The 25,233-nt window shown below is 35.2% G+C and overlaps 4 protein-coding genes and 1 non-coding gene across 9 annotated transcripts; 4 read left to right on the top strand and 1 right to left on the bottom strand.

Annotated features, from left to right (window-relative positions):
- The first annotated feature begins 4,365 nt into the window (after positions 1-4,365).
- LOC130968926 (5-amino-6-(5-phospho-D-ribitylamino)uracil phosphatase, chloroplastic) lies at positions 4,366-6,413 on the top strand. Its single transcript, XM_057894433.1, has 2 exons — positions 4,366-4,577; positions 4,793-6,413. Exon 2 carries the CDS (start codon positions 5,085-5,087, stop codon positions 6,204-6,206), a length of 1,122 nt encoding a protein of 373 aa, XP_057750416.1. The 5' UTR covers positions 4,366-4,577; positions 4,793-5,084; the 3' UTR covers positions 6,207-6,413.
- Positions 6,414-9,564: 3,151 nt separating this feature from the next.
- Positions 9,565-15,488, top strand: LOC130968427 (glutamate--cysteine ligase, chloroplastic). Its single transcript, XM_057893691.1, has 16 exons — positions 9,565-9,822; positions 9,937-10,221; positions 10,678-10,828; positions 11,026-11,133; positions 11,374-11,466; positions 12,229-12,312; positions 12,471-12,539; positions 12,631-12,701; positions 12,794-12,862; positions 13,044-13,137; positions 13,246-13,335; positions 13,448-13,528; positions 13,757-13,849; positions 14,734-14,814; positions 14,902-14,971; positions 15,114-15,488. The coding sequence occupies exons 2-16, from the start codon at positions 9,947-9,949 to the stop codon at positions 15,200-15,202; spliced, it is 1,518 nt and encodes a 505-aa protein (XP_057749674.1). The 5' UTR covers positions 9,565-9,822; positions 9,937-9,946; the 3' UTR covers positions 15,203-15,488.
- A 2,279-nt stretch (positions 15,489-17,767) lies between these two features.
- On the top strand, positions 17,768-19,783 carry LOC130968932 (tubulin beta-1 chain). Its single transcript, XM_057894444.1, has 3 exons — positions 17,768-18,312; positions 18,390-18,659; positions 18,736-19,783. The coding sequence occupies exons 1-3, from the start codon at positions 17,919-17,921 to the stop codon at positions 19,410-19,412; spliced, it is 1,341 nt and encodes a 446-aa protein (XP_057750427.1). The 5' UTR covers positions 17,768-17,918; the 3' UTR covers positions 19,413-19,783.
- A 369-nt stretch (positions 19,784-20,152) lies between these two features.
- Positions 20,153-20,224, top strand: TRNAC-GCA (transfer RNA cysteine (anticodon GCA)). Its single transcript has one exon. It is a non-coding gene; the product is annotated as a tRNA-Cys (tRNA).
- A 362-nt stretch (positions 20,225-20,586) lies between these two features.
- On the bottom strand, positions 20,587-24,904 carry LOC130968931 (serine/threonine-protein kinase BSK7-like). Of its 5 annotated transcripts, none has more exons than XM_057894439.1 (12): positions 24,759-24,904; positions 24,470-24,651; positions 23,956-24,035; positions 23,656-23,876; positions 23,090-23,225; positions 22,812-22,945; positions 22,473-22,578; positions 22,193-22,278; positions 21,918-22,106; positions 21,652-21,804; positions 21,352-21,465; positions 20,587-21,205 (listed from the first exon to the last, which is right to left on the bottom strand). In XM_057894439.1, the coding sequence occupies exons 3-12, from the start codon at positions 24,026-24,028 to the stop codon at positions 20,963-20,965; spliced, it is 1,455 nt and encodes a 484-aa protein (XP_057750422.1). In that variant the 5' UTR covers positions 24,029-24,035; positions 24,470-24,651; positions 24,759-24,904; the 3' UTR covers positions 20,587-20,962. The 5 variants fall into 5 exon arrangements, with proteins under 5 accessions (XP_057750422.1, XP_057750423.1, XP_057750425.1 ...); XM_057894440.1 differs by having other exon boundaries at positions 23,956-24,043; XM_057894442.1 differs by lacking the exon at positions 24,759-24,904 and adding an exon at positions 24,653-24,726 and having other exon boundaries at positions 24,470-24,542.
- Positions 24,905-25,233: the final 329 nt, after the last annotated feature.

Raw genomic sequence — 25,233 nt, forward strand, 5'->3', positions numbered from 1 at the left:
AGGAAAAATGGCCATGGAAGGAAGAAGAGGAAGCAACGTTGGTGGCCAAGTTATCTCACCAACGTTGTCTCAAATGTTGGTGGAAGAGGCTGCAACATATGCTACTGTTGGTGCCAACGTTGGAGGGTGCGTTGGATCACCAACGTTACCTCCAACATCTTCAAAGGGGACTCAATTCTAGAATTGTGAAAATTACCATGTGTGTGTACGCACAGCAAAGTGTGCATACGCACAAGAAGAAAAATTCAGAGTGTGCGCACGCACAAGGCAGTGTGCGCACGCACAAGTAGCAACGTTGGAGGCAACGTTGGCAGTCCAACGATGGGTCAAATGTCCGCGACAGAGGCTCAAAAGCTGGAGCTAAAAAGTCTGCTATGTGTGCGTACGCACAGCATAGTGTGCGTACGCACAAGAAGAAAAAGGGACAGTGTGCACACGCACAAGGCAGCGTGCATACGCACAAGTGACAGAGTTTGAAGAAACGTTCGCAGTCCAACGTTTGGTCCAACACCTTCGATAGCTCTTAAAAATTCAAGCGGCCCAGAATGCCTTGTGTGCGTACGCACACATAGAAAAACTTAAAGGTGTGTGCACGCACAAGGCAGTGTGCATACGCACAAGTCAGCAACGTTGAATGTAACGTTGGTTCCCCAACGTTGAGGCAAACGTCACCACAAGTAGCACTCATTTTTTAGCAGAATGAAAAGCAAAAATGTTAATTGGCCAACGTCCATCCTCAGTAACACTGAGATCCATTCTTGCTTGCTTCAACAAAGCCAAAGCCCAATCCAAGGACTTGAAGACTGAATTGAAAAGTGTATAAATAAAAGAAAATTCGATTTAGAAGGGGGTTGGTAGGCTAGAGAAGGAGAGGATCCCAATTTGGAAATTCTGCATTCTCTTTGTATTTTCTCTTCTGCAATTTTTCTGCACTTCTTTATTTTCTGTTTTGATTTGAGCAATGATGAACTAAACCCCAAATTCATTACAGGGAGGAGCTCTATTGTAATTCTAATGAATCAATGAAATTCTTCTTCTTCTCAATTCAATTGTGTAGCTATAGGATATCTTCTGCTTCATTGTGAATTATTCACTCCAAAAGGGGGTTTAATTCAATTGAATGTGGGTGTGAGCCTCGGAAGGAGAATCACCTACATTAGACTTGGAGCTCTATCCTTCACAATTCTCTTAACCAATACCATTCGGGAGGAATTGAGATTTTGAGAATTTGTGTGGTTTATGGATAAGAGAATGTGCTCTAACTCTTCTCATAACAATTAGATCAAGGAATTGGCAAGATTGATTTTGATTAGAGAGATTGGATTGCCAAGGAATTGGGATCCAATCAATTTCAATCCGCCATAGATCTATACATATGATTGAGAAAGGAGTTGAAACCCAATTGATTCATGATGGATTATGATATCTCCAATCCTTGATGAATCATTTTCTTTGAATTTCTTCAATTTAGATATCTCTTGTTTCCACTTAAATTTCAATTGTTATTGCCGTTTTGATTCCCTGCACCGAATTTCCTTTATAATTCATGCAATTTAAGTTTTCTTACAATTTAGATTCTGCAATTTTACTTTCTTGCATTTTAAGATTCAGTTATTTACATATCTTATAATTTAAGATTTAGCTCTTTTAATTTCTTGGTTTTTAAGTTTATGCAATTTAAGTTTCTGTTAATTTATATTTTGTATTTTAATTCTCTTGCAATTTACATTCTTTTAATCAATTCTCACCCAAATCACCACTGGCAGCTTAACTAAATTCATCACCCAACTAAAAATTACTTGATCCATCAATCCCTGTGAGATCGATCTCACTCTGGTGAATTTTACTACTTGATGCGACTCGGTACACTTGTCGGTTAGTTGTGTGAATTCAATTTTTCGCCCATCAATATGTTCACAATACACCTTTAATTACATTTATTCAATTGATAATTATTTACCTAATGAATACAAAAAATTATTTTTATTTTTAATGTAAATTTTATATTATATAAAAATTAATTCTAACTAAAAATATAAAATTTATTTATAAAATACATATAGTGACATGAATATTTTTAATGTAAATTATATTAATATGTGTTTTAATATTATTAATTAATTTTTTTAGGAAAAATATAAAATTTAGTTTTTAATATATTTATTGTGTATAAGATAAGCAAATGTAACACCTTAACTACTATACAGAGCTTTACACTTAAGTCGTAAAATAGAGATGGCAGGCACGGATCTAAGTAAAAGCAAGGGGGTATTTGCCCCACAAAGATTTTGATAAAAAAAATATAATTATATGTAAATGTTAATATTTATTTTTTTTATATTATATTTATTCCTAAAATAAATAAATAAGTTAACTAAAAAAGAATGATAATTAGTTTCATGATACTATCTAATTAGGAGTTATTTGAAATATGTCTTAGAATATTAGTAGTTCATTTAAGCAAGTGTCAAGAATTTAAATTTTATTTTGTATATATAATAATTTATTGAATGATAACACACTCTTAAATGAAGTTCAAATCCACAACAGATTTATCCTTGATCTGTTATGTTAGAATATACTGTGAAAAAAAGATATAATAAAATATCTATACATCAATTTTACTTTATATATTTTTGCCCCCATTGTTAATTTTTTCTGGATCTGTCTTGAGAGGTGGTGTGGTATTACAATCTCTGAAAAAAATATAATGAATTCCACTACGGAGCCAATGAAGAATCTTGACAATATGTACAATGGGTTAGTTATTTAGTCCAATAAAAGTAAATAATAACTTTAAAAACTTTCATTCAGTTATTTCACATTAATTTTTAAATTTCGAATTCTCCAATTTCAAATTTTAAATTTTTAAAAAATCCAGTTAGTTATTTCAAAAAAATAATTATATGAAATCCTAATTTACTAAAACATTTCACTTCAATACTCTTTTCTTTTTCAACCTCCACCCTACCTTCATCAATAATCATTGCATTTCACCGTCATTACTTGGCTTGCCACACGCCACTCACCCTTAGTAAAAATAACCATCCACTTAAGGATAAAAATAATCATCCGCATACCTAATGAATTGAACATCTAACATATTTTAATTATATATAACTAAACCCAATCCAATCAAAATAATCATCTATATAAGAATTAAAATAACCATCCACATACATACTAAAATGACCAACCTAAATTGACCATTAAAATAGAAGAAAAAGAAGATGAATAAACAGAAGAAACAACTATTATAAACATAATTTTGAAGGACTAGGCATGACGAAAGTGGCACTGTTGTGAAGCATAGGGCTCAAATATAAAAGAAGCTAATTATGCTTGGATCAAAAGAAGAAGAACATGGTAGTATCATTGGTGAGAAGAGGCTTGAAGGAAGGGGAGAAAGCGAAGCCGGTTCGAAAGAGAGGCACGCGAAAAAGCGGCAGTAACGTTAGGCTGAGCGTTGGAGTGCGAGGCGCATCGGACTGACCGGCAAAGGTGAGGACGGTGTCGGTGGGAGGAGGCGGCGGCGTCGGTATGGCCGACGAGGAATTCAGTGATGCGAGGTGAGGACCGGAGAAGATGACGGTGAGTTTTGAATGTGTATTGAAGGTTACGGTAAGATTAGAAATAACTGTATGTATTGTGAATAAGTTTAAATACTAATCCTAATTTTTCAAATTTTAAAATTTGAAATGAAATAATTAATTAATAATCTAATTTTTAATTATAATTTTATTTTTTTTAAATCCATTGTGCACATTGTACACAATTAGTATTGATTTCTAATACTTTCCCAAATATAATATATACATAAATGTAGTTGAAGAAATTTGTAATTAGGAACCTTAAAAAAATTTAAACAAAAACCGCGAAAAAAAGTACATTATACTTAAAAACGTAAAACCGAAAAAAAGATAAAGATAAGACATAGAATATATACAAAGAGTCGAGTACTAAAAATATAGAATATCAAATTTCAAATGTAACTTGCGAAGCTAAGACCGATTGGAATATAAATAAATATACAAATATAAGTATATATCCCAAAATAATCTAACATCCATAAAAAAACACCTAATTCTCCAAAAAAAAAAATATATATATATATATATATATATATATATATATATATATATATATATATATATAGTAAAATCCTTCTATAATGTTATTAACTTAACAAAATAACTGAAAAAGAAGCCGTGATAAGAGCCACCGGGAGGAGTGACACAAAATGGGGAAAGATGATCCACTGTATGACCGACACGTGTAAGTAACGACCGCTGGATATAGCCATCGTGGACGGTTCGGTATGCAATTTCTGATACCTTGCGTGTCCTTTCTCTATTTCCTTATACATTTTCTCTTCCCTTCTGTTTTTTTCATTTTTATTTCGGTAAAATATATAAGCCACACTTGTCTCAAAAAACAATCATAAACAAACACAAACCCCAGAGAAAATAAAGAAAAAGGAAACGTAGAAAAAAAGCTTCTCCAAACTAATATCAAAATTCATCTCTTCGTGGCCCTCAAGTTTCTTCTGATCCTTTTCCACTTCCTTTCGTTCTCAGGTTAGTTTTCTCTCTATTTGCAACACCTTTTTCAATCTTTGGTTGATTCGTGGTTCCGAAGCTTCTATTCCATCTATAATTGTACATTTCTTTGCATTTTTTTCTTCGTTTTTTTTTGTTCTCTTTCTTGGTTCAATTTTCTACTGTTACGTCCGTTTTCCTTTGGTTAATTGGGTGATTTGAGTAATGAATATGCTTGGTTTTCTTTTGTTAAGGGATTTGTACAAAGATAAAGTTGCGATTTCGCTGTGAAAATCTGCTCTTCCTTGACTTTCTTGTTCCCAAGATGGAGTATTTTTCGTTATTATAGTTTGGGTTTCTCGTTGCTCCTTGTTCTGGAAATCGAAGTCGAAATTCAGCGTTGAATAATTGGTTTGGTAGGTTTCTTTGGAGTTGAATCGGTTCAAGTTGGCTCCTTTTTGGTGCAAGATCACTGTGACCCATAGAGGGTCTGTGTCAGCATTGAACCCAATTCCAATTGGTTAGGGAATAGAGGGAAGTGCTAAAATGGTTGAATCAATTGCTACCACTTCACTCCTTGGCCACCTTCCTGTCTGTGGAGGAAATTTGATAAGAGATGTTTCTGGTAAACGCAAATCTTTGAGTACTTGTAGGTTCCCAACTACTGAATTTCTTGGTGGAAGGATTGCTGTTTCTCTGCCTGTGCCAAAATCCAAGGGACATGGATTCTGGTCATCATCAATTAGGGCGCTTGCTGTGGAGCTCACAAGAGAAGCATATTCATATAGAGAAGACAAATTACCCAAGAAGGATAATTATAAGTTTGATAGTGGATTTGATCCAAGGCCTGGTTTGTGGCCTCCTGCAAATAGAGCAGATAACCCTTCGCTTCGGAATCCGTTGCTTCGACAAGAGAGGATGGGGTGTGGCTGGTTGGGTGTCATATTTGAGTGGGAGGGGGTTCTCATTGAAGACAACCCTGATCTTGAGAAGCAAGCTTGGCTGGTCCTCTCTCAAGAAGAAGGCAAATCCCCGCCTCCTGCATTCATCCTAAAGAGAATTGAAGGCATGAAGAATGAACAGGCGATTTCTGAGGTTCTTTGCTGGTCTAGGGACCCTGCGCAGATGAGAAGAATGGCTAACAGAAAGGAAGAAATCTACCAAGCCTTGCAAGGAGGGATATATAGTCTAATGCCTGAGTCCAAGGAGTTTGTGAGCGTTCTGATGCATCATAAGATACCAATGGCACTGGTTTCAACGCGTCCTAGAAAAACTCTCGAGTCTGCTGTGGGGCAAATTGGTATTGAAGACAATTTCAGTGTGATTGTAGCCTCAGAGGATGTTCACAGGGGAAAGCCTGATCCAGAGATGTTTGTTTACGCAGCGCAGCTCCTAAATTTCATACCTGAGAGGTGCATTGTGTTTGGAAACTCAAATCAAACAGTGGAGGCAGCACATGATGCTCGGATGAAGTGTGTTGCAGTGGCTAGCAAGCATCCTGTCTATGAATTGGGGGCTGCAGACTTGGTTGTCAAGCGCCTAAACGAGCTTTCGATTGTTGATCTGAAGAATCTTGCTGACATTGAATCACCTGAATTCGAACCTGTGATGGAGATGGAGCTGGAAGAAGATTCAGACATATCATCCGTTGATGAAAATTTCTGGTAATTGGTCAATTCTATAAATGTACAGTTGATTGAACTTCATCTATTCTTGATGATATTAGTTAGAGATTAGTTACTTGTGTATATTGGAAAAACAGAATAAATGAAAAACTAAAAAAAAAAAATGATAGGTGGTATGCATTGAACCATCATCATGTTATTACTGCTGTATTTTCTTTACTACATACATGCATGGGAATTTCAGATTTGATTTGGTGGTGTTTCTTCTATAAGGTAAAAGACCAAATTATTAGAAAGGGTAAAATACTGCTGTGTCTGCGTTTGTTATATAAAGGTCTTTTGTGGATGTATTTCCCCACTCTTAATATTTTGTTGCTGAACAATGAAACGGTTATATAAGATGTAATATGTTATATCTAACAGCGAGTATCAGACGACGCCTTGTACAACACCTAGCTAACTGGCCATGTTTGTTTGCCGTGTTAAAAGTTAGTAAAACTCAGAATTTAATGCTGATTACAATGTTCATAATTCAAAATTCTACTTACAATGGCATATGTTGAAACTTCCACAATGGAAGATTCTTTTGCACGCTAGTTAGGATGTTCTATCATTTCACTTTCACCTGGATGTTTTCAGGTTACCATTGAATAGCTTTATACTGCAAATACTATTAAAATGTTCCGAAGGAGCATGGCTTTCAGGTATCATGTACAGGTGCTATGCTGCATTTAACACAATTTGAGTGGTATTGTAAAATATAAGTTTGTCTCTAGTAATGATTTGTTGATGAACACAAAACTACAATTTATGACCCGATGCCTGATATCTCATGTGCTGTTTGAAGAGGATAATCAAGAAGTGTTCCTGTTGCAGCAGCGGAATTAGCATAACAGAATCTGAAGCACAAAGTAACGACACACGGCCTTTTTTTTTTTTCCACAATAGAAGGGCCGAAGCCCAAAGAGAATAATATACAATCAGAGTTAGAGATTTTGATGACCGCGAGGGCCCAAGTTGAGAGTCTTCAGAATTCAGATAAAATATATTCTATTATTCTTGCGACCAAAGAAAAAAAATTCAATTAATTCCAAATAAAGTATTGGAAACATTTCAAGTACCGGTGTACCAGTTATTTTAACCGTTGATTTTAATTAATATATATTATATATATTTTTTATAATATATATATTTTTTATAATTTAGATCAACGGTTAAAACAATTGGAGCACTGATACTTTCGATGCACTTGAAATGTTTCCTAAAGTATTTGCGAATCCTACGCTTTCCTTTAACTTCACTGTCAACAACAAAAAAGAATGGCTATTCACGAAGACACGTACGCGCACTAAAAACCTTTTCATAACCCGGCACTGTCTGTCTATATTCTACTAATCTTAGCACTCAGCGGCCAAAAGCATTGCAATCTAAGTTGAAATGTTCCTACTGCTTTTCGACAATATTTTTGCTTTTACGAGTAGGCTGCTATGAAGAGAACGTTGTCTAATTTGATACGAACTGTTAATAAATTATTAATTTGATACTATTATGCTTATATAATTTGCCTCAAGAAAATGACAAGGATGAGGTTGTTGGTAATATTATGTGATTAAGTTATTTTGATAATTAAATTAGTTCATAATTTAAATATTAATAACAAAAAATTTTAGTTGAATAAAAAAAGAAACATAAAAATATTTAATTGAACTTAATTATAAAATAATTTATTCACTTAACATTATTTTTAATTTATTATGTTTCGTGATTAAAGTGGGTTTTTATAGTATTTGTTTAGATGCTATTAAATTGATAGAAAAAGATCAATTTTTTTTAGTGTGTGACAAAATTTTAATAGTAAAAATAAAAACATTAAAAAAATAAAAAATATCTTTTTTTAAAATTTATTATTTATAGTTTTTTAAAAGAAATTTTTATTTAAATATTTAAAAAATATTTTTATATTTTATATTTAAATATAATTATTAAAAAATATATATTTTTATATAAAATATTTAAATATAATTTTTTTTTACTTTTTTTTTTAAATATTTTTAAAAAATTATTTATTTATTTTTCATAGAAAACCACCCAATCAAACTCTCAGTCCACTTGCAGCTAATAATGATATATATCACTTTTGAGATGTTTAGTGCCTTAGTGGCTCAAGAAGAAAGTTTATCAATTGTCATGCATGACATTACTTCCATCAGAATTAATAATGTCGATACAAATAGGTTATTATATACTTATTACAGTTCTGAATAAAATCTAAAGACAATTTGCTCCTTTCACAGTTATAATTAATTATTTTTTAATTTATTTTCTTCTTCCAAGAGTGCGTTTGGCTATGATTAGGAAAATTTAAGAGAAAAAGTATTTTATTAACACATCATTTGTATCATCAAAATCAAATGATAATTGTTACAAAGGGTAGAAGGAGCAATAAAAAAAATATTTGTGAATCTTTAAGTTATATAGAATGATATAATATAGAAAAATATTTATAGATATTAAGAGAATCGAAATAATAAAAACCTAATATTTTAATATTTTTTTGTTGATATTTTATTTTAAAATTAATTTACCCAAAATATAAATTCTCAAAAATTTATTTATCAGCTTAATCCTACAATCTACAAACAATAGATGACTCCCATATTTAGGAGTGAGTACAGGTAGCGGGTACTTAATTACCCGTCCGAACCCGAACCGAACTAATTAAATTGGTTCTGAAACCAACAGGTCGGTCCAATCCAAACCAAACTGATGACCTTTGTTATTAATCGGTTTGGATATCAATTCTAGGGGTGCGGAACCCGAGCCAACCCGTAAACCCGAATATATATTAATTAAATAAAAAAATAAAAAATATGACTTTTAGTGAGTTTTACAACTCGTAACCCTAACACTTTGAAAATTAGACAAATATTTCTATTGTCCTTTTGTATTTAACTTCTAATGTTTGGATTTTAATGTGTTTTGATTTTAGCTTCTTTGAAAGATTATTCACTAGACTTTTGTATTTAGCTTCTAATATTTCTATTGTACTTTTGTATTTCCATTAGATAAAGATTATTCACTATTAATATGTTTGGATTTTAATGAGTTTAGTTTTTAATGTATTTGGTGTTTAACATGTTTATATTATTTTTATTGATGTTACACATTTATTGTACTTGTTCAATTTTTAAGATAAAAATTTAATTTTTTTTTTATAAATTTCAAAATCATTGAGTACCCAATTACCCGAACCAAACTAATTCATTCTTAATCGATTTAGTTTGATTCAGATACATATACAAAAAATACAAATCTAAACCAAACTAAACCAATTATATTTTAATCAAATCGATTCTAATTTTATCTTAAACTCAAACCAAACCAAAACACCCGTCCATATTCATATTTTCGTGCACAATAATACTACCTTATATATTTAATTGCTATTTTATCAGTGCAGCTTGTAGCAAGTAACAGAACACAAGCTTTTCGGTTCAGAACTCACGAGCTGCAACACACAAAGACCCTTTTTTGCTTATTCCTTTATTCTTCTTCTTCTTCTTCTTCCTCTTCCATTTGCTTCTACTCTGTTTCCACTTTACCACACAACACAAACGCCAATCCACAGAACCCTAATTCCCTTCAAACAATAACATAAAGTAATTCCCTCCTTCTCACCTCTGATTTATATGTATTCCATCCATTTCGTAATCCGTTAATTTCCAATTCCGATTCCTATCCTCTCACTCTTCATCTTTTTTCTGCTTCAACAGAGGTAGCACAATGGTTTTCGTTTCGCGAGCTGCTACACCGTCACACTGTATTCGCCATGACACCATATTTCGGCACAGCTTCGATGGGTCCAATGTTAGGAGGAGACCTTGCTTTGCTGTCTCTCCTTCTTCCTGGGATTCTGCTAAGAAGGGTTGGCGTGGTCGTAGTATGATTGTTGCAGCTAGCCCTCCCACCGAAGATGCTGTGGTTGCTGCGGAGCCACTCACGAAGAAGGATCTTGTGGATTATCTTGCCTCTGGTTGCAAGACCAAGGATAAATGGAGGTGCCAATTTTTATTTGTATTCATGTTGAATTGAATTTGAATTCATTTTCATTTCTCGAAGATGTTGTGAACAATCATTACTTAATTTTTTCCCGTGTTAGTGTATATTTGTACTTGTTCGGGCTTTTTTTTTTAAATTTAAAATCTTGTTTTGTTTTTTGAGTAGCCATATTAGGTTGTTCTTTTTTTCTCTGTGGACTGTGGTTGTAGAGGGTTAGTGCTATGGTAAGGTTGCCGCATTGTGGCCGGAATGTCGCATGTTCAAATCATGAAAATAGCCTCTTCGCTTGTAGGGATTAGGAGGCTGAGTCCCAACTGGTCATTTTGCAATTTTTATGGCACCTTATTAAGTTTCTTTAGTTCTTGAAGTTACCAAACGTGAACTGTATGTTACGGCCTTATGGGATAAGTGGTTTGTGTTTTTATCGGAGATCATTTATTCGTGTAGTCTTGCAGGATAGGTACTGAACATGAGAAGTTCGGCTTTGAGTTTGGAAGCTTGCGTCCAATGAAGTACGAGCAAATAGCAGAGTTGTTGAATGGCATTGCTGAGAGATTTGAGTGGGATAAAATAATGGAAGGTGATAAAATTATTGGACTCAAACAGGTAAGCTATTATTTGAGCGAATGAGAATGTTAAACTTCTATCTTTTTTTTTTTTTCTTTTTTTTTCTCTTTCTCTTTGGGAGATTTAAAATGTCATTTGTTTGTTTAAGATGGCTATCCATTCAAGCATCCAACCCAATGTTTTTCTTTACTGTTGGAGACTTGATGCTATGCTCCGGTTTGCTGTTTGTGAATCAGGGGAAGCAGAGCATATCATTGGAGCCAGGTGGTCAGTTTGAGCTTAGTGGAGCCCCTCTTGAAACCTTGCATCAGACTTGTGCTGAAGTTAATTCACACCTCTATCAGGTTAATTGTGCATTCTTGTTATGGGATACATCTAAAGTAATCCGCTGTTATTTCATTGGAGAAATTGGCCTGATATTTTTTTGGCTGTTGTCATCTTAACTATGCATTGTTTTTATTGTAACATAATTGGCAGCCACATGTTTTGTTTAGTTCATTATGTTTGATTTTCTTGTAATCAGGTAAGTGACCTCGATATTTCTTTCAGGTCTGTTAATTATTTCTGAAAATTTGTATGTCTAGGTTAAAGCTGTTGCGGAGGAAATGGGCATTGGATTTTTGGGTATTGGCTTCCAGCCAAAGTGGGGAATCAAAGACATACCTATAATGCCAAAGGTAGTTTCTCTTTCTCCCCATCTTTTTAAGTGCATGAACTGGCTGAAGATGCAAAACTTTCTCAGCTTTCTCTAGAATGAAAACCTTCCGGTGATGACATTTTTTGAGCACATGAACGACCCAGCTAATTTATGTAAAGGAATGGCCTGGGGTCTGTAATAGTCAACTTGTCACTGAGTTTGTTAGGGTTTATTCATTTTAGTAATTAGTATATAATAGCTGTCGTATTTTGCAGCTGCATATATTCATTAACTTATTGAGCAATGAAATTACTGAAACAACTTTAATTCATGTAGACTCGAACATGTAAACTGCTATTTTTGTTCAGGGGAATTTGCCCACATGGCTTCATAACTTAATTTGCACATGGTTTTTTTCTTTTTCTTTTTGTGTGTGTGTGTGTGTTTGTGGGGAGAGAAAGGGGGGGGGGGGGGTTGTTGGTTGGGTGAGTGGATTTGGAAATGTATATACTTGTTCCACCATAACCTCACATTGTGTAACATGCTAGAATGACCTTTACCTTGCTAGTTCAAGTTTCAGGGCATATAAGCTTTTATTCCTGAAATATCTTTATACAAGAGATTACTAATTGATTCCTTAATCACCATTGATAACCCGCCTTTTCTTCATAGCTTAGCAACTCATATTAAGGGAGGCAAAATAGTTGGGCCTATTTGATATAGTAATTGAACACTGACCATGCTTCTTTCTTATGTTTAGTGCTTTAATTACTTGCTTTTTGACTGGATCTTGATGGCTTAGGGAAGATATGATATCATGAGGAATTACATGCCTAAAGTTGGTTCCCTTGGTCTTGACATGATGTTCAGAACATGTACTGTACAGGTGAGATGTGTGACGATCATTGAGCTGATTTATCCTTGAGCAATGCTGATTTGAACATGGTGAAATGAATATCTTCTGAAAGAAAATTAATCAGTTCAATTCGTGACAAAAAAAGCTCTTGTATTGGTAGTAATAATTTTGAACTTTTGCTTTTATAGGTCAATCTGGACTTCAGTTCTGAAGCTGATATGATCAGGAAATTTCGCGCTGGCCTAGCTTTGCAGCCCGTAAGAATTAAGAGATATTGACATATAGTCTTTTCCCCTTTGGGAAAATATTCAATGCTATGGAATATAATATCTTTTCTTGTTACAACAGATAGCAACAGCTCTTTTTGCAAATTCACCCTTCACAGAAGGAAAGCCGAATGGTTTTGTCAGTATGAGAAGGTACTCGAAAGTTGAAACTTTTTGTGAAGTTATCTCTTTTTGCACTTTGCAATGTTAAGGTAACCTATTTGGTTTTCATGTGCTTTCAACAGCCAAATTTGGACTGACACTGATAAGGATCGCACAGGCATGCTCCCCTTTGTTTTTGATGACTCGTTCGGGTAAGAGTGTTTTTGAATTATGAAGGTTTAAGTGATAATCTGTTATACCCGAGTATTCTGACTCTCCCTTTATGGTTTCTTTTAATTCAAAAGGAGGCATTAATATTAAAGTACTGTTATTTCATTCACTGATTTATTTATTTCTCCCGCCACTTGTTTCTCTCCTACTCTATGGTTTCAGGTTTGAGCAGTACGTCGATTATGCTCTTGATGTTCCAATGTATTTTGTCTATCGGAAAAAGAAATATGTCGACTGCACTGGAATGACTTTTAGGGTTCCCATCTATCTTTATTTTTCTTGTAATTTATTGTTCTTGTAATTTATGCCCTGCCATCATTTATTTTGGAACGTGTGTAGAGAATTAATTATTGTATTATTGCAGGACTTTTTGGCTGGAAAACTTCCTTGTCTTCCCGGTGAATTACCAACCCTCAATGATTGGGAGAATCACTTGACGACTATATTTCCTGAGGTTTGTTCTTAACTTCTTTTTGATTTCTCTATTTAGTTGGTATCTGTTGCTTTTGCAGTGGTTTTAAAGCATTTTCTAGTTATGCTACTGTTTTTACCATTATTCCTTTCAGGTCAGGCTGAAGAGGTATTTGGAGATGAGAGGTGCTGATGGAGGGCCATGGAGAAGGTTATGTGCCTTACCAGCACTTTGGGTGAGTGGCATTAAACATACTACTCCAATTATCTATACAAAAATATTTTAAGCATTAGCTTAGACAAGCAGGAATCATGTTTTTAATATATTGCCATAAAGCTTTTTAACGTGTTTATTTAGATATTCAAGCCTTTTCTGTTTGCCTGCAGAATGCATTTCTTCACTTATAAGTTATGAATTGCTTTTCTGTATCATAAGCTCATTGTAATTTTCCTGATGGTGCCAGGTAGGGCTATTGTACGATGATGTTTCTCTACAAAACATTTTAGATATGACAGCAGATTGGACTCCGGAGGAAAGGCAAATGCTAAGGAACAAGGTAATTATCCTATGTACTATTCAAACCCAAAACTTAAGTTGTTAGATACAGTGTCAAAAATGACGTTTCTTTCCATTTAATTGGCAACTAGCTCCCTCATGGAGAGAGAGGATTGAATTCAAACCACACTTTCAAAGTGGCTTTGAATTCCTCAACTAATAGTTCATCATTTCTGCATCTGTTATAAGTTAGGTGCAAACCTATGTCCTCATGCTCTGCTAGTTGATTCTCGAGACATTATTTGGGATCTGGAAAAAGAAATATCTGTTTCTGTTACACTGGTACCTGCACTTAACTGGAACTTACAGCAGCAATGAATAACAATAAGTAGATCAGAATGATCTCCCCTGTACTTTATTATTGTAACAGAAACACAAATAGGTAGAAATAGAAAATGACAATGGTTGTTATGGTAGAGTCAGTCTCTCTGCTAAATCCAAATATAGATTCTCACCAATTTTCTACCCCACTCTCTCCCTCTTTGCTACTTATATACCCTCTCCTCTTCTCTCTCCAATCATGTGAAATCACTCCTCTGCACCCCTAGGGTCATGTCCCTCACACTCTGCCGGGTGGAGAGTTAGTTACGAGAATCTTCTTACAGCTACCCTTTCCCATTCTACCCTCGGCTCTAGTCCTTTTACTATAGTGAAAAGGCAGTGGGTAAATCTTCATCCTCCTAGGAATAGAATTGGAAGTTCCGCACCCTTATAATGCAGGCAGACACATTACACAAGCAAATATACAGTATAATCATTATAGGATTTCAGTCTCTGAGATACTGAGATGTGCTCCTGTTTTCCTCCCAAGGATTATACTTATACGTGCCATAGACCCAGTAGTAATATGTTAGTTTACTGACTCTTAGAGGCTCTATTTTGCAGGTTCCCATAACTGGCCTAAAAACACCATTTAGAGACGGTCTGCTGAAGCATGTTGCTGAAGAAGTTCTACAGTTAGCAAGGGTAAGTTGGCTGCTATTATCTTTTATTTCTAAATTTCTATTGATATTATCATCAAATCAAAGTTGCTTAGAGCATGCTGTCTTGCAGGATGGCTTGGAAAGAAGAGGCTTTAAAGAAACAGGATTTTTGAACGAGGTAGCTGAGGTGGTTAGAACAGGTACTTGATTTATGGGTTCTATCACAAAGCAAATGACAATAAGTTAATCTAGTAACAAATACACTACTATCTGAAAATTATGCATGGCTTTTTGTAATAATTCATTCATTGATAAATTTCTAATGATTTTTTGTGATGGTAGGTATCACTCCAGCTGAGAAGCTTCTGGAATTGTATCATGGAAAGTGGGGGCAATCTGTAGATCATGTATTTGAGGAATTGCTTTATTGAGCTGTATTCACATAAATACTTGCTTCTCTTTCACTTTTTAAGTGGAGGTTACTTGTGTGTAAAACCTTTGGTTGTATTCCTCGTAATCTTTCTTGTGCTCTGCTTTTAGATATAGGAAATAATTTCTGATATAATTTTTTTGCCTCAAGGCTTCTCATGTACTCTTCTGTGGAAACGTGATGTGACCAAGCTGGTCTTTAATTCATGTCACAAATTTGAGAATCTCATCTAGGTAATCAATTTAACAGAAGAGGCAATAGATTAATGGTTTGCGGTTGATACCATATGTCAATGTTGCCGGATCGAGGTTTTTCCCTCTAGTTCTAGGCTCGAAGTGATATAAATTGCTTCATAAGATGAGGATTATTAGAGTAAAAATAAAAAATTTTCCCATGTTATCCGTGTTATATTAGAAATAGAAAGTAACGTTAATATTTTGGAGAGAGAGGTGACATCTTAACCAACCGAGACATTAACTTCATTTGATTTGTGAGTTAGTTGATATTACAACTCAGTGGTATATTCTTTGTTGAAGCAATTTTTCACTTATTGAAATGTTATAGAGACAGATCGCGAACCATTTCATGTGGATTTTGAATGCGAACGTGAACATCTTTAATGCAACTGGTTGGATAGGCTTGAGAGAGGTGGGTGGTTGCCATGGATAGAACATTCTATCTCAAGCTTGTTCTTACTAAATTAGAATTGATGTTGGACCTTATTTACTCCATCCACAGATCCACTGACTTGAAAACTATCATGTAACATGAGTTAATTACCTCCTTAAACCTATGTTCCTCTTCTATAGCTAACAAATATCTATCCACCACCATCACTCATCGTATGGTAGCTAACTGAAATGAAATTATGTGATATGATATGATATAATACATTTGCAACTGCTTTCATGATTTTTCTACACTTTTATATTTTGTCTCGTTCTATTACATATCTAGACATATATTGATACTTTTATGTAGAAACCACATGCGACCAAATCTCTTTGCTACTATTTAAGACTTGTTCATTTGTGTATACAGCTCTTTTCTTCTGTATAAACACCAACCATAGAAAATTAAAGTTTTTCATGGGAACAATGAGATGTTACTAGTTAATTAATTTCTTTGAAGGAACCCGAGGAGGATTCCCTCACCAATAGCCAACCCAACTACCGCTTTAGTTAGTATTGTGATAATAGTTGTCTTGAGAAGGATACAGGTTGCAGCGGAACTATGATACCCTTAATAATTGATTCAAATTCCCTAGGGTCTTTGGCCTTACATGAGAAAGTACATAATAACTACTGAATGTTAGTATTTGAGTTTGTTAAGGATAGGGTTGTAATGCATGTCAAAAACACAAACCAAAAGCGTGTAAACATGTGATATTAACCTCCAAACCATTAAGAATAGTGCCAAAATTTGATTTATTCATTGGCATCAACTCTTTATCCCAAACTATTACAGTATGTCCCATGATTCATGGTTGAAACAGAAAAATAAGGTGAAAATTCGTTGTGTTAATGACTGCGTGGTGAGTGGTGACCAAATGAAAAACTAGAAGTGGACAAGTTGGGAAATGGGAACCATATTGACAGATGGGATATCAAGTGGTAGTGGTAGGAAGGACTGATATTCAGATAGCTTTCTATCATATGGCCAAAAAGAACAATCATACATCTCTTCTTGTCACCTTCCATATCCAGCTCATTACTCATTAGTCCCCCCTCTTTGGCTGAGTTTGACATGGCCCCCTCCCCCAACAAACCCACATGAACCTATTAATTGAACACTAACATTAATTTAATATAATATGACCCATTTTATATTTGAGCTTAATTTTGATGCATTGACAGGTACAATCACATCCATTCTCTTAAATGACCCTTTATGCGGTCAATGTGAAAATCAATTATTTTTTGTGACATTACGTAATTTGAATATACATGTAAAATTATTTTACATTCACATTCACACTGATAGTACATTAAAATTAAATTCTTTTATATTTATTTTTGTTTAATCAACATGGGCATTTTTATTACCCTGCCATCGTTTTTAAAACTTCTGGGAAAATGCCACACTAATAAACGAAAGTAATAGTAGAATTTTGATAAAATTTTTTAAAAAGATGACACATTGGTAAAAATACTCACTCTTAAGATAGGTTTAATATTTCGTTTAGAAAAAGTATAGGTAGAGAATGAAAATATTAAATAATGTGAACAATAAATATATCAGATGTTCAATTCACTAGATGTGCGGATAATTATTCTAATATTAAGATTTAGGTGAGTAATTTGGGAGTATAGTGACTTGAATTGGACCAATTTTAAAGTCCATTGTTTATATTGTTCAAAAAAGTCATTGGTTACCCAGCATAATCTTTGGTATAATAACACTTGTAATGAAAGTAACTTTTATAGTTAGATATTGTCATAAAAATCTGTAAATAACAAAAAAATAATTTTGCACAGTTTCTAGTTGATATGGTTTTTTACCTAATAATTATGATTTTATATATGGAGAAAAAGAGAGTGAAATACCAATTTTACAAGTCTTATCATATAATATCCCCTCTGCATTTATTTCTTCTACAAAAGGCCATCCATTTCTCTCCTCCTCTTCGTTGCATCATATACTTGATCTTACTCAAGTGTTTCAGCAATCCTTGAGTATTTTCTCGTTGAGAAATCTGTTCCCTCACTTGTTGAAAAATGAGAGAAATCTTGCACATTCAAGCTGGTCAATGTGGGAACCAAATTGGAGGAAAGTTTTGGGAGGTTATGTGTGACGAACATGGGATAGATGCCACTGGAAATTATGTTGGAAAGTCTCATCTTCAACTTGAAAGGGTGAACGTGTACTACAATGAAGCGAGTGGGGGACGCTATGTCCCTCGAGCGGTGCTCATGGACCTTGAGCCAGGAACCATGGACAGCTTGCGTTCTGGTCCTTTTGGAAAGATCTTTAGGCCTGATAACTTCGTGTTTGGTCAGAACGGTGCTGGTAACAACTGGGCTAAAGGCCATTACACAGAGGGAGCAGAGCTTATTGATTCTGTTCTTGATGTTGTTCGCAAAGAAGCTGAGAATTGCGATTGCTTGCAAGGTATGTGTTTATCTGTTGTTGATATATATTGCTTCAATAATTAAACTGAAATTGTTTGACTTTGATGATGATGACAGGGTTCCAAGTGTGTCATTCGCTGGGAGGAGGAACGGGATCAGGAATGGGGACGTTGCTGATATCGAAGATCAGAGAAGAGTACCCTGATCGGATGATGTTGACATTCTCTGTGTTCCCATCTCCAAAGGTTTCAGACACGGTGGTCGAACCCTACAACGCCACACTCTCCGTTCATCAATTGGTTGAGAATGCCGACGAGTGCATGGTCCTTGATAATGAGGCACTCTATGATATCTGCTTCCGCACCCTCAAGCTCACTAACCCAAGCTGTAAGCGTATTCATATTGATTCACTTATTTATTTATTTATTTATTAATTAAACACGCGTGATATGAATCGGTGCAGTTGGCGATCTGAACCATTTGATCTCAACAACGATGAGCGGAGTGACATGCTGCCTCCGGTTCCCAGGTCAACTCAACTCCGATCTGCGAAAACTGGCGGTGAACCTCATCCCGTTCCCGCGGCTCCACTTCTTCATGGTTGGTTTTGCGCCTTTGACGTCGCGAGGGTCGCAGCAGTACAGAGCACTCACCATACCGGAGCTGACTCAGCAAATGTGGGACGCAAGAAACATGATGTGTGCCGCAGATCCCAGACACGGAAGGTACCTAACGGCGTCCGCCATGTTCCGCGGCAAGATGAGCACTAAAGAAGTGGATGAACAAATGATCAATGTGCAGAACAAGAACTCCTCCTACTTTGTCGAGTGGATACCAAACAATGTCAAGTCCAGCGTGTGTGACATCCCTCCTACTGGTTTGTCAATGTCCTCAACTTTCATGGGGAATTCCACTTCCATTCAAGAGATGTTTAGGCGCGTCTCGGAGCAGTTTACGGTTATGTTCAAGAGGAAGGCTTTCTTGCATTGGTACACTGGTGAGGGCATGGATGAGATGGAGTTCACCGAGGCTGAGAGCAATATGAATGATTTGGTTGCTGAGTATCAGCAGTATCAAGATGCAGCTGCTATAGATGATGATGAAGAGGAGTTTGATGAAGATGAAGGACTAGCTGCATGAGAAGAATGAGGTCATGAAGGCTCATTAATTTGTCATGGTAATTTATAGTATACTCTCTATATGGTTATGCTTATGGTTATGGCATGGTGAAAATTAGGAGGAAGTGGTGGTGGTGTTATGTGTATTTATTATATCGCTGCTGGGGTTGGCATTCATAAAGTTGAAAGGTACATATGATTTGGACCATGTATTTGTTACATATAAATGTGAGTGGTTTCCTAGTTTATGTGAATTTCCTTCCCACAAGTTCAACTCGATGCGGCTTTTTCAGTTTGGTATTTATGCAGATTTCTTTTTCTTCTTCTTGAATTTGCTGTGGGTTTTGTTTGCTTTATAAATTGGTAATGAACACTTGCCTTTTTCCCTCTCCATCTTGCATCTATTTTTTCCACTTTAATTTTTTTTTTCGTCTTTTTTTTTCTTGCTCGACGTTAATATCCAATAATAGATATAAGTGAAAATTTAAATCTAAATTTTGATCTTTATTGTTATTTTATAAATATTATTTTAATAATGTAGTTATAAACTCTAGTTAGTCGAAAAAATATTATTCTTTCTCTTCCTTTTAAATAAATAAAAAAGGATTATTACTATGATTTGTTTAATTAGTAACTCAAAATAATTTATGATAAAGTAGCATTTAAAATTATTAGACATATAATTGATCAAATTTAATAGTACTCACATTATAGCGTATTAAAACATATATTAAAAATAAAAGTAATTTTAAAAAATAATATGGGTCCTTAGCTCAGTGGTAGAGCATTTGACTGCAGATCAAGAGGTCACCGGTTCGAACCTGGTAGGGCCCTTTTAAATTTATGTTTTTATTTTCACAATTAGTATTCCACTCTCTCTTGAACTTTCAGGAATCCTCACTTTCCTTCTACATTTTACTTTTTAGTGGCCCCTATTTTCATTCTCGAGTTAACAGGTGCTACCATAAATAGAAAAGAACTAATGCCTTCAGGACAAGTGTTCCTTCAAAATCAGCCTAATAGATATTGTATCCCTATCATGACGATCCTTTATTCACATTGAATAATGCACGTTCAATAAAATAAGGAAGAAGCAAAGTATGAGATTCTCTAAGATAAGAAAGGTGCTATCATAGAGTTTATAAAGTAGAAACAAAGACAGTACCGATTTCTGATTAAATGTAACAGAATAAAGATTCAAAGAATATCTATATGCATATATTAGATACAAAAAGAGAGCCTATTTCATGTTGACACAATAGCCATGACCAATTGTTCTGTACATTAAATTACAAAAAAGCATATCAAATAGCATTTGCCAGTTACCCAACAAATGCCGACAATAACTCACAGAGTTACTTCTAACCATGACTCTTTATAAACACCAAAATAACCCTAAAATGCAAATAGACGCTATAATTCTGTGGTGACCCTTAAGTCTGTCTGTGCAAAAGAATGACGAACCAGTCATGTCATGTTGCCCAAACATTGAGAAACCAGCATGTGTACTATATGTAAGGAACCTATCATCAGTCACAGGGAAAACAACGGTTTTTAAGGGAACATTGTAAACTAGTTTGTGTTCTTTTTCGTTTCAATTGAAGAGGCCTCTTTAAGGGCTACTCGAGCCTCCGCCTCCCTGCCCAGCGCAAAGAGACAAGCAGCTTGTAGATAGGATGCTATGTGCCAAACAGGAGATATTGATTGTGCCTGTGATGCATCTTTAAGCGCTTCCTCCGGCATGCTGCTAATGAGATAACACAGACTACGTCGTGCATAGACCGTTGGGGAAACCATGGTTCCAACATCAATGAACTGCATTACAGAACCAAACCATCAGCTTCTAATCTTAATTGCTCCAATGTGTATACACAGAGAGAATATTTAAAATATCTACACATCAATATATAAAATACATATTCTTCGGTGTAATAAACTTCAGAACCAAGCAACTTACTAACCTGTGTATAGCTATCAATTGCGGTTCTAAAATCCTTTTGCCGAAAAGCAGCATCACCCTTCTTCTTTGAGTTCAATGTTTCCTGCATCTGGTTGGTCCACATTTGAAACGAAAGCTAGTTGATAGAAAAACAAAATTAAGTTAGTGATGGAGATAGTCGGAAAATGGGCAACTCAGTCAATCAATCTAGCATCGTAAGTTAGATCAAGCACAATACATACGTGAAAAGCATAATGAAAACCAATACATTTTGAAGACCAGAAATGACGAGAATTGAATATCAAAAGACCAAAAGCTATACCTCAGTTGCTGCACCCTCGTCATCTTTATACCCAAGTTTCTCCAACACCTCATGTATGGCAGTCAGATCCATTCGCTGACATGCTTCACCAAGTGGAGTAAGGGGAAAGGCAGCAGCACCATCCGGTATGCCCATCAGCGCAAGAGAAGAAACCTAAAAAAATAAAAAAAATTCCAGAGCCAATTTCAGCTTTACTAGAATAGGATCTCAGTTCTAAGTGCTGGAAAGGGGAAAAAAAAAGGCTTCTAAGACAATTGTCAACTTACCTCGGAATCTTTCTGTAGAGGTATTAAAGCAGCAACCAATGACTTTGGATTAGGTCGCTCTCGCGGTTCAGCTTGTAAACATCGAGAGGCTAGACGCACTAATTCCGTCCCCTCATCAGTTGAAAATTGTCCCACTAAACAAGAGTCAGTTAGTGTCGTAACATTCCGGTCCCTAATCAGATCAAGAGCCTGCAAAATTAAAAAAAAAATTGATGAACAAAAAATATCATAATCTATACTCAATGCTTCAGACTTTTGCAACATAAGAAACTTACATGGCTTGGAGGAATATGTTTTCCACTTAGAAGGTCAAGTAAAAGGGTCCCAAAGCTATAAGTTACACTCTCTGGAGTAACTCTACCTGTATAATCAAAGGAAGCAGAAGGCAGACACAAAGTGAATACAATGACTGACAATGAATACTCTCTATTATATACATCGGTCATACTAAGCTAGATGATAAAACCGATAGGGTCATGACAATTAGTACCACCCAACAAGGTCACAGACATGATCAACATCCTGAAAAGTAGCATATTTTGTCAAAGAAAGTACCTGTCCTCAGATACTCTGGCGGCGTAAATGCCAAATTCGTACTATAACTTTTCCCATCTCGACTGTTTTTCATCAGACCAAAGCATGAAAGTTTAGGATTGTATTCCTGAAAAAGGGGAAAAAAAAGGAACATCAACAGAATTCATACTATTCTGGCTCGGAGAAAAGGGTTTTGGTCAGTTCCTTCCATCTTCCAGTTGTATACTTTATATATACTGTATATTGTATAAAAATAAAGCTTTAAATAAGATTACATTAATACGTGCATCTTTTAAGCACCATCCCCAACATCCCCTTAGCAATACCGATTGCAACACAAACAAAGGAAAATAAACTTACATCATCAAAAAGAACTCTGTAAGCATTTAGGTCATGATATAGTGCACGTCCCCTGCTGGTACAGTACTCCAAAGCTTGGGCAAGGTGAAAGGCAACTCTAAGTCGCATTGCCCATTTCATCGGCTGAGTTTCCCCTACATAAATGCACAAACAATTGTCAAAAGGAAGTTAGTTGCTTTTGGGTCACTACTTGGATGAGAATTGCATTTAGAATATAACCTAGGGCATGCTAAAGCTAATGCAGGCAAAAGTGAGTTGGTTGCTAGACAGTTACGTACAATGAAACAAGTGCTTTGCCAAAGTCTCATTGGGCATAAATTCTGCGACAAGTAACCTTTCATCACCGTCACAGCAACATCCAAGGAGATTTACCAATCTATGGTTCCTTAGCTGACCTACAGCTCTGGCCTCCCCCTGAAGGATATAAAGAAGGTTCTTTAGCAAACAAATAATTGAAAGCGCATTTCAGAAGGGGGAAAAACACATCATTCACCATGTGCAAAATATAAGTTTCGAACGCAATCTGGACAGGTTAATTTTGTTATTTTTATAGATCTTGTCTGTCACACAGGTCACATATAAAGTGTCTATGACAAATGAAAAATCACATGCATGCAAAAAAAAGTTTCATGGATGACAATTGAGGCACTGATTCATGTCTTATATTTATTTATCCAAGATAAAGAAACATTCCTAAGCAAAGGCAACAAAGCCTGTGTAGAAAGCAAACTAACAATTACCACCATTCTGCTGAAACCAGAAAGAGAAAATGCAAAAGGGTATCACTTATAACAATTAACTTATTAAAAATCACATAGTGTAAGCACATAAAAGGACAGATTACCATAAATTGCTGTGCATCTGGCCAGGCTAATTTGTTGAACCGTTTGACAGCTATTCGCATTTGATTTTCAAGTTTCCCTTTATAGACCACATTTGGTGCCTTTTCTCCATGCTCAGAAACTATATTTTCTACTGCAAACCCGGATGTAGCCTTCCTGAGCTGATCAATTGTGTACTCTCGAAACTGCGGCAAGTCACTGCCCTCAATTCTATCTTCATTTTCTGAGCAGGAAATACAAACTCAGAAATTACAATCACTCCTAAGAATATTAAAAAGCAGAGACAAATGTAGATCACTTACGAACAATTTGTGCCTCTGGAACTTGATCATCTCGGGCGCCCCAGCAGCATACTTTCGATATTTCACAGCCCATCCCAACCCTACAACTCTTTAGCAAACATAATTAGCATCGACGAAGTCGAAGTTATCCTAAAATCCCCCGTACTCTTTTCTTTTCATTTTATTTCCTTCGTCAAAACACCCCCCCAACCACACACACAGAGAGCTTAGCATGACGTTCAGCAGAATATGCCCCATAACTCCATGAATTACAAATAAAAAGTAAAAACAGGTTTGCAGGGATTCAGTTACCAAAACTATAAATTTTCAATACCCAATGAACCTTCACATCAATAAAACAAAATCCAATCACCAAGTTAGGTTCCTGAAGATTGTCAGCAAGGCTTCACAAAATTGAACGCCCCTTGGAAGCTTGTTACAGCTTGGTGGGAGCAAAACCATAGCAACCACGGAATAAAGCAATTACCGGAAATAAGAACTAATAATCAGCATTAACAGAACAACAAGACCAAACCTTTATTCAATTTTCTTTAATTTCAGTATTGAATCTATGCAAGTGCTGGGTCAAACAACTTCAACGGTGCTTGCTGAATTGGTAAAACCAAGAAATCAAATCAGCAAAGAATCAGCTCCAAAACATTCATTCGCCCTCAAAAATTCAAGAATGCATCAAAATCAACAAGCAGAACAACTCAACTGCAAAATCAACTAATCCAGGATCAGAAAAAAAGGAACAAGAGGAAGAAGAAGTGAATTGAGAAGGGAATAGGGAAGAAAGGGGAAGAGAAGGCATTGAAGAAGACCTGAAGAAGCGCAGGGAATGGTCGTCGTCGTCCTCGTAAACAGTCAAAACTCAAAAGGCACACCACACGGTTTGGAAAGTGAAAGGACTTTGGTTTCTTGTTCTGATTTTTCTTCCTTCCTTGCCTTATTATGTTCGATTTATACGCTGTTATTTTAATATTAAATTAATCATATGTTAAGATGTAATAATAATAATAATAATAATAATAATAATAATAATAATAATAGGGTAACAAGATGAAAAATTAAATGAAAGTCGCAGATGGGAAAACGGAAGTTACAAAATTGAGGGCTGGTTCAATTTCAATGGTCATCGCCTTCTAGTGCTTCCATGCCGAACTAGACAATTTAGGTTTAATTACTTTTTAGGTCCTTATAGTTTTACCGAATTTTTAATTAGATTTTTATATTTTTTTAATTGGTCTTTATTCGTTATTTTTTTTAATTTAGTCTCTACCGTCATAAATCTGTTTA

Source organism: Arachis stenosperma, chromosome 3 (genome assembly GCF_014773155.1).
Source record: "Arachis stenosperma cultivar V10309 chromosome 3, arast.V10309.gnm1.PFL2, whole genome shotgun sequence".
NCBI lineage: Eukaryota > Viridiplantae > Streptophyta > Magnoliopsida > Fabales > Fabaceae > Arachis > Arachis stenosperma.

Bases quoted from the DNA above. Each gene is read 5' to 3' on its own strand.
- LOC130968926 (XM_057894433.1), top strand. From the start codon at position 5,085: ATGGTTGAATCAATTGCTACCACTTCACTCCTTGGCCACCTTCCTGTC.
- LOC130968931 (XM_057894439.1), bottom strand. From the start codon at position 24,028: ATGGGCTGTGAAATATCGAAAGTATGCTGCTGGGGCGCCCGAGATGAT. The intron at 22,279-22,472 runs GTACTTTCTTTG...TTGATTATACAG, and splicing joins GCCAGAGTATCTGAGGACAG to GTAGAGTTACTCCAGAGAGT. The intron at 21,206-21,351 runs GTTAGTAAGTTG...TCTGTAATGCAG, and splicing joins CAATTGATAGCTATACACAG to TTCATTGATGTTGGAACCAT.
- LOC130968932 (XM_057894444.1), top strand. From the start codon at position 17,919: ATGAGAGAAATCTTGCACATTCAAGCTGGTCAATGTGGGAACCAAATT. The intron at 18,313-18,389 runs GTATGTGTTTAT...TGATGATGACAG, and splicing joins GAATTGCGATTGCTTGCAAG to GGTTCCAAGTGTGTCATTCG. The intron at 18,660-18,735 runs GTAAGCGTATTC...GAATCGGTGCAG, and splicing joins CAAGCTCACTAACCCAAGCT to TTGGCGATCTGAACCATTTG.
- LOC130968427 (XM_057893691.1), top strand. From the start codon at position 9,947: ATGGTTTTCGTTTCGCGAGCTGCTACACCGTCACACTGTATTCGCCAT. The intron at 11,134-11,373 runs GTTAATTGTGCA...TTGTATGTCTAG, and splicing joins TTAATTCACACCTCTATCAG to GTTAAAGCTGTTGCGGAGGA. The intron at 13,529-13,756 runs GTGAGTGGCATT...TGATGGTGCCAG, and splicing joins GTGCCTTACCAGCACTTTGG to GTAGGGCTATTGTACGATGA.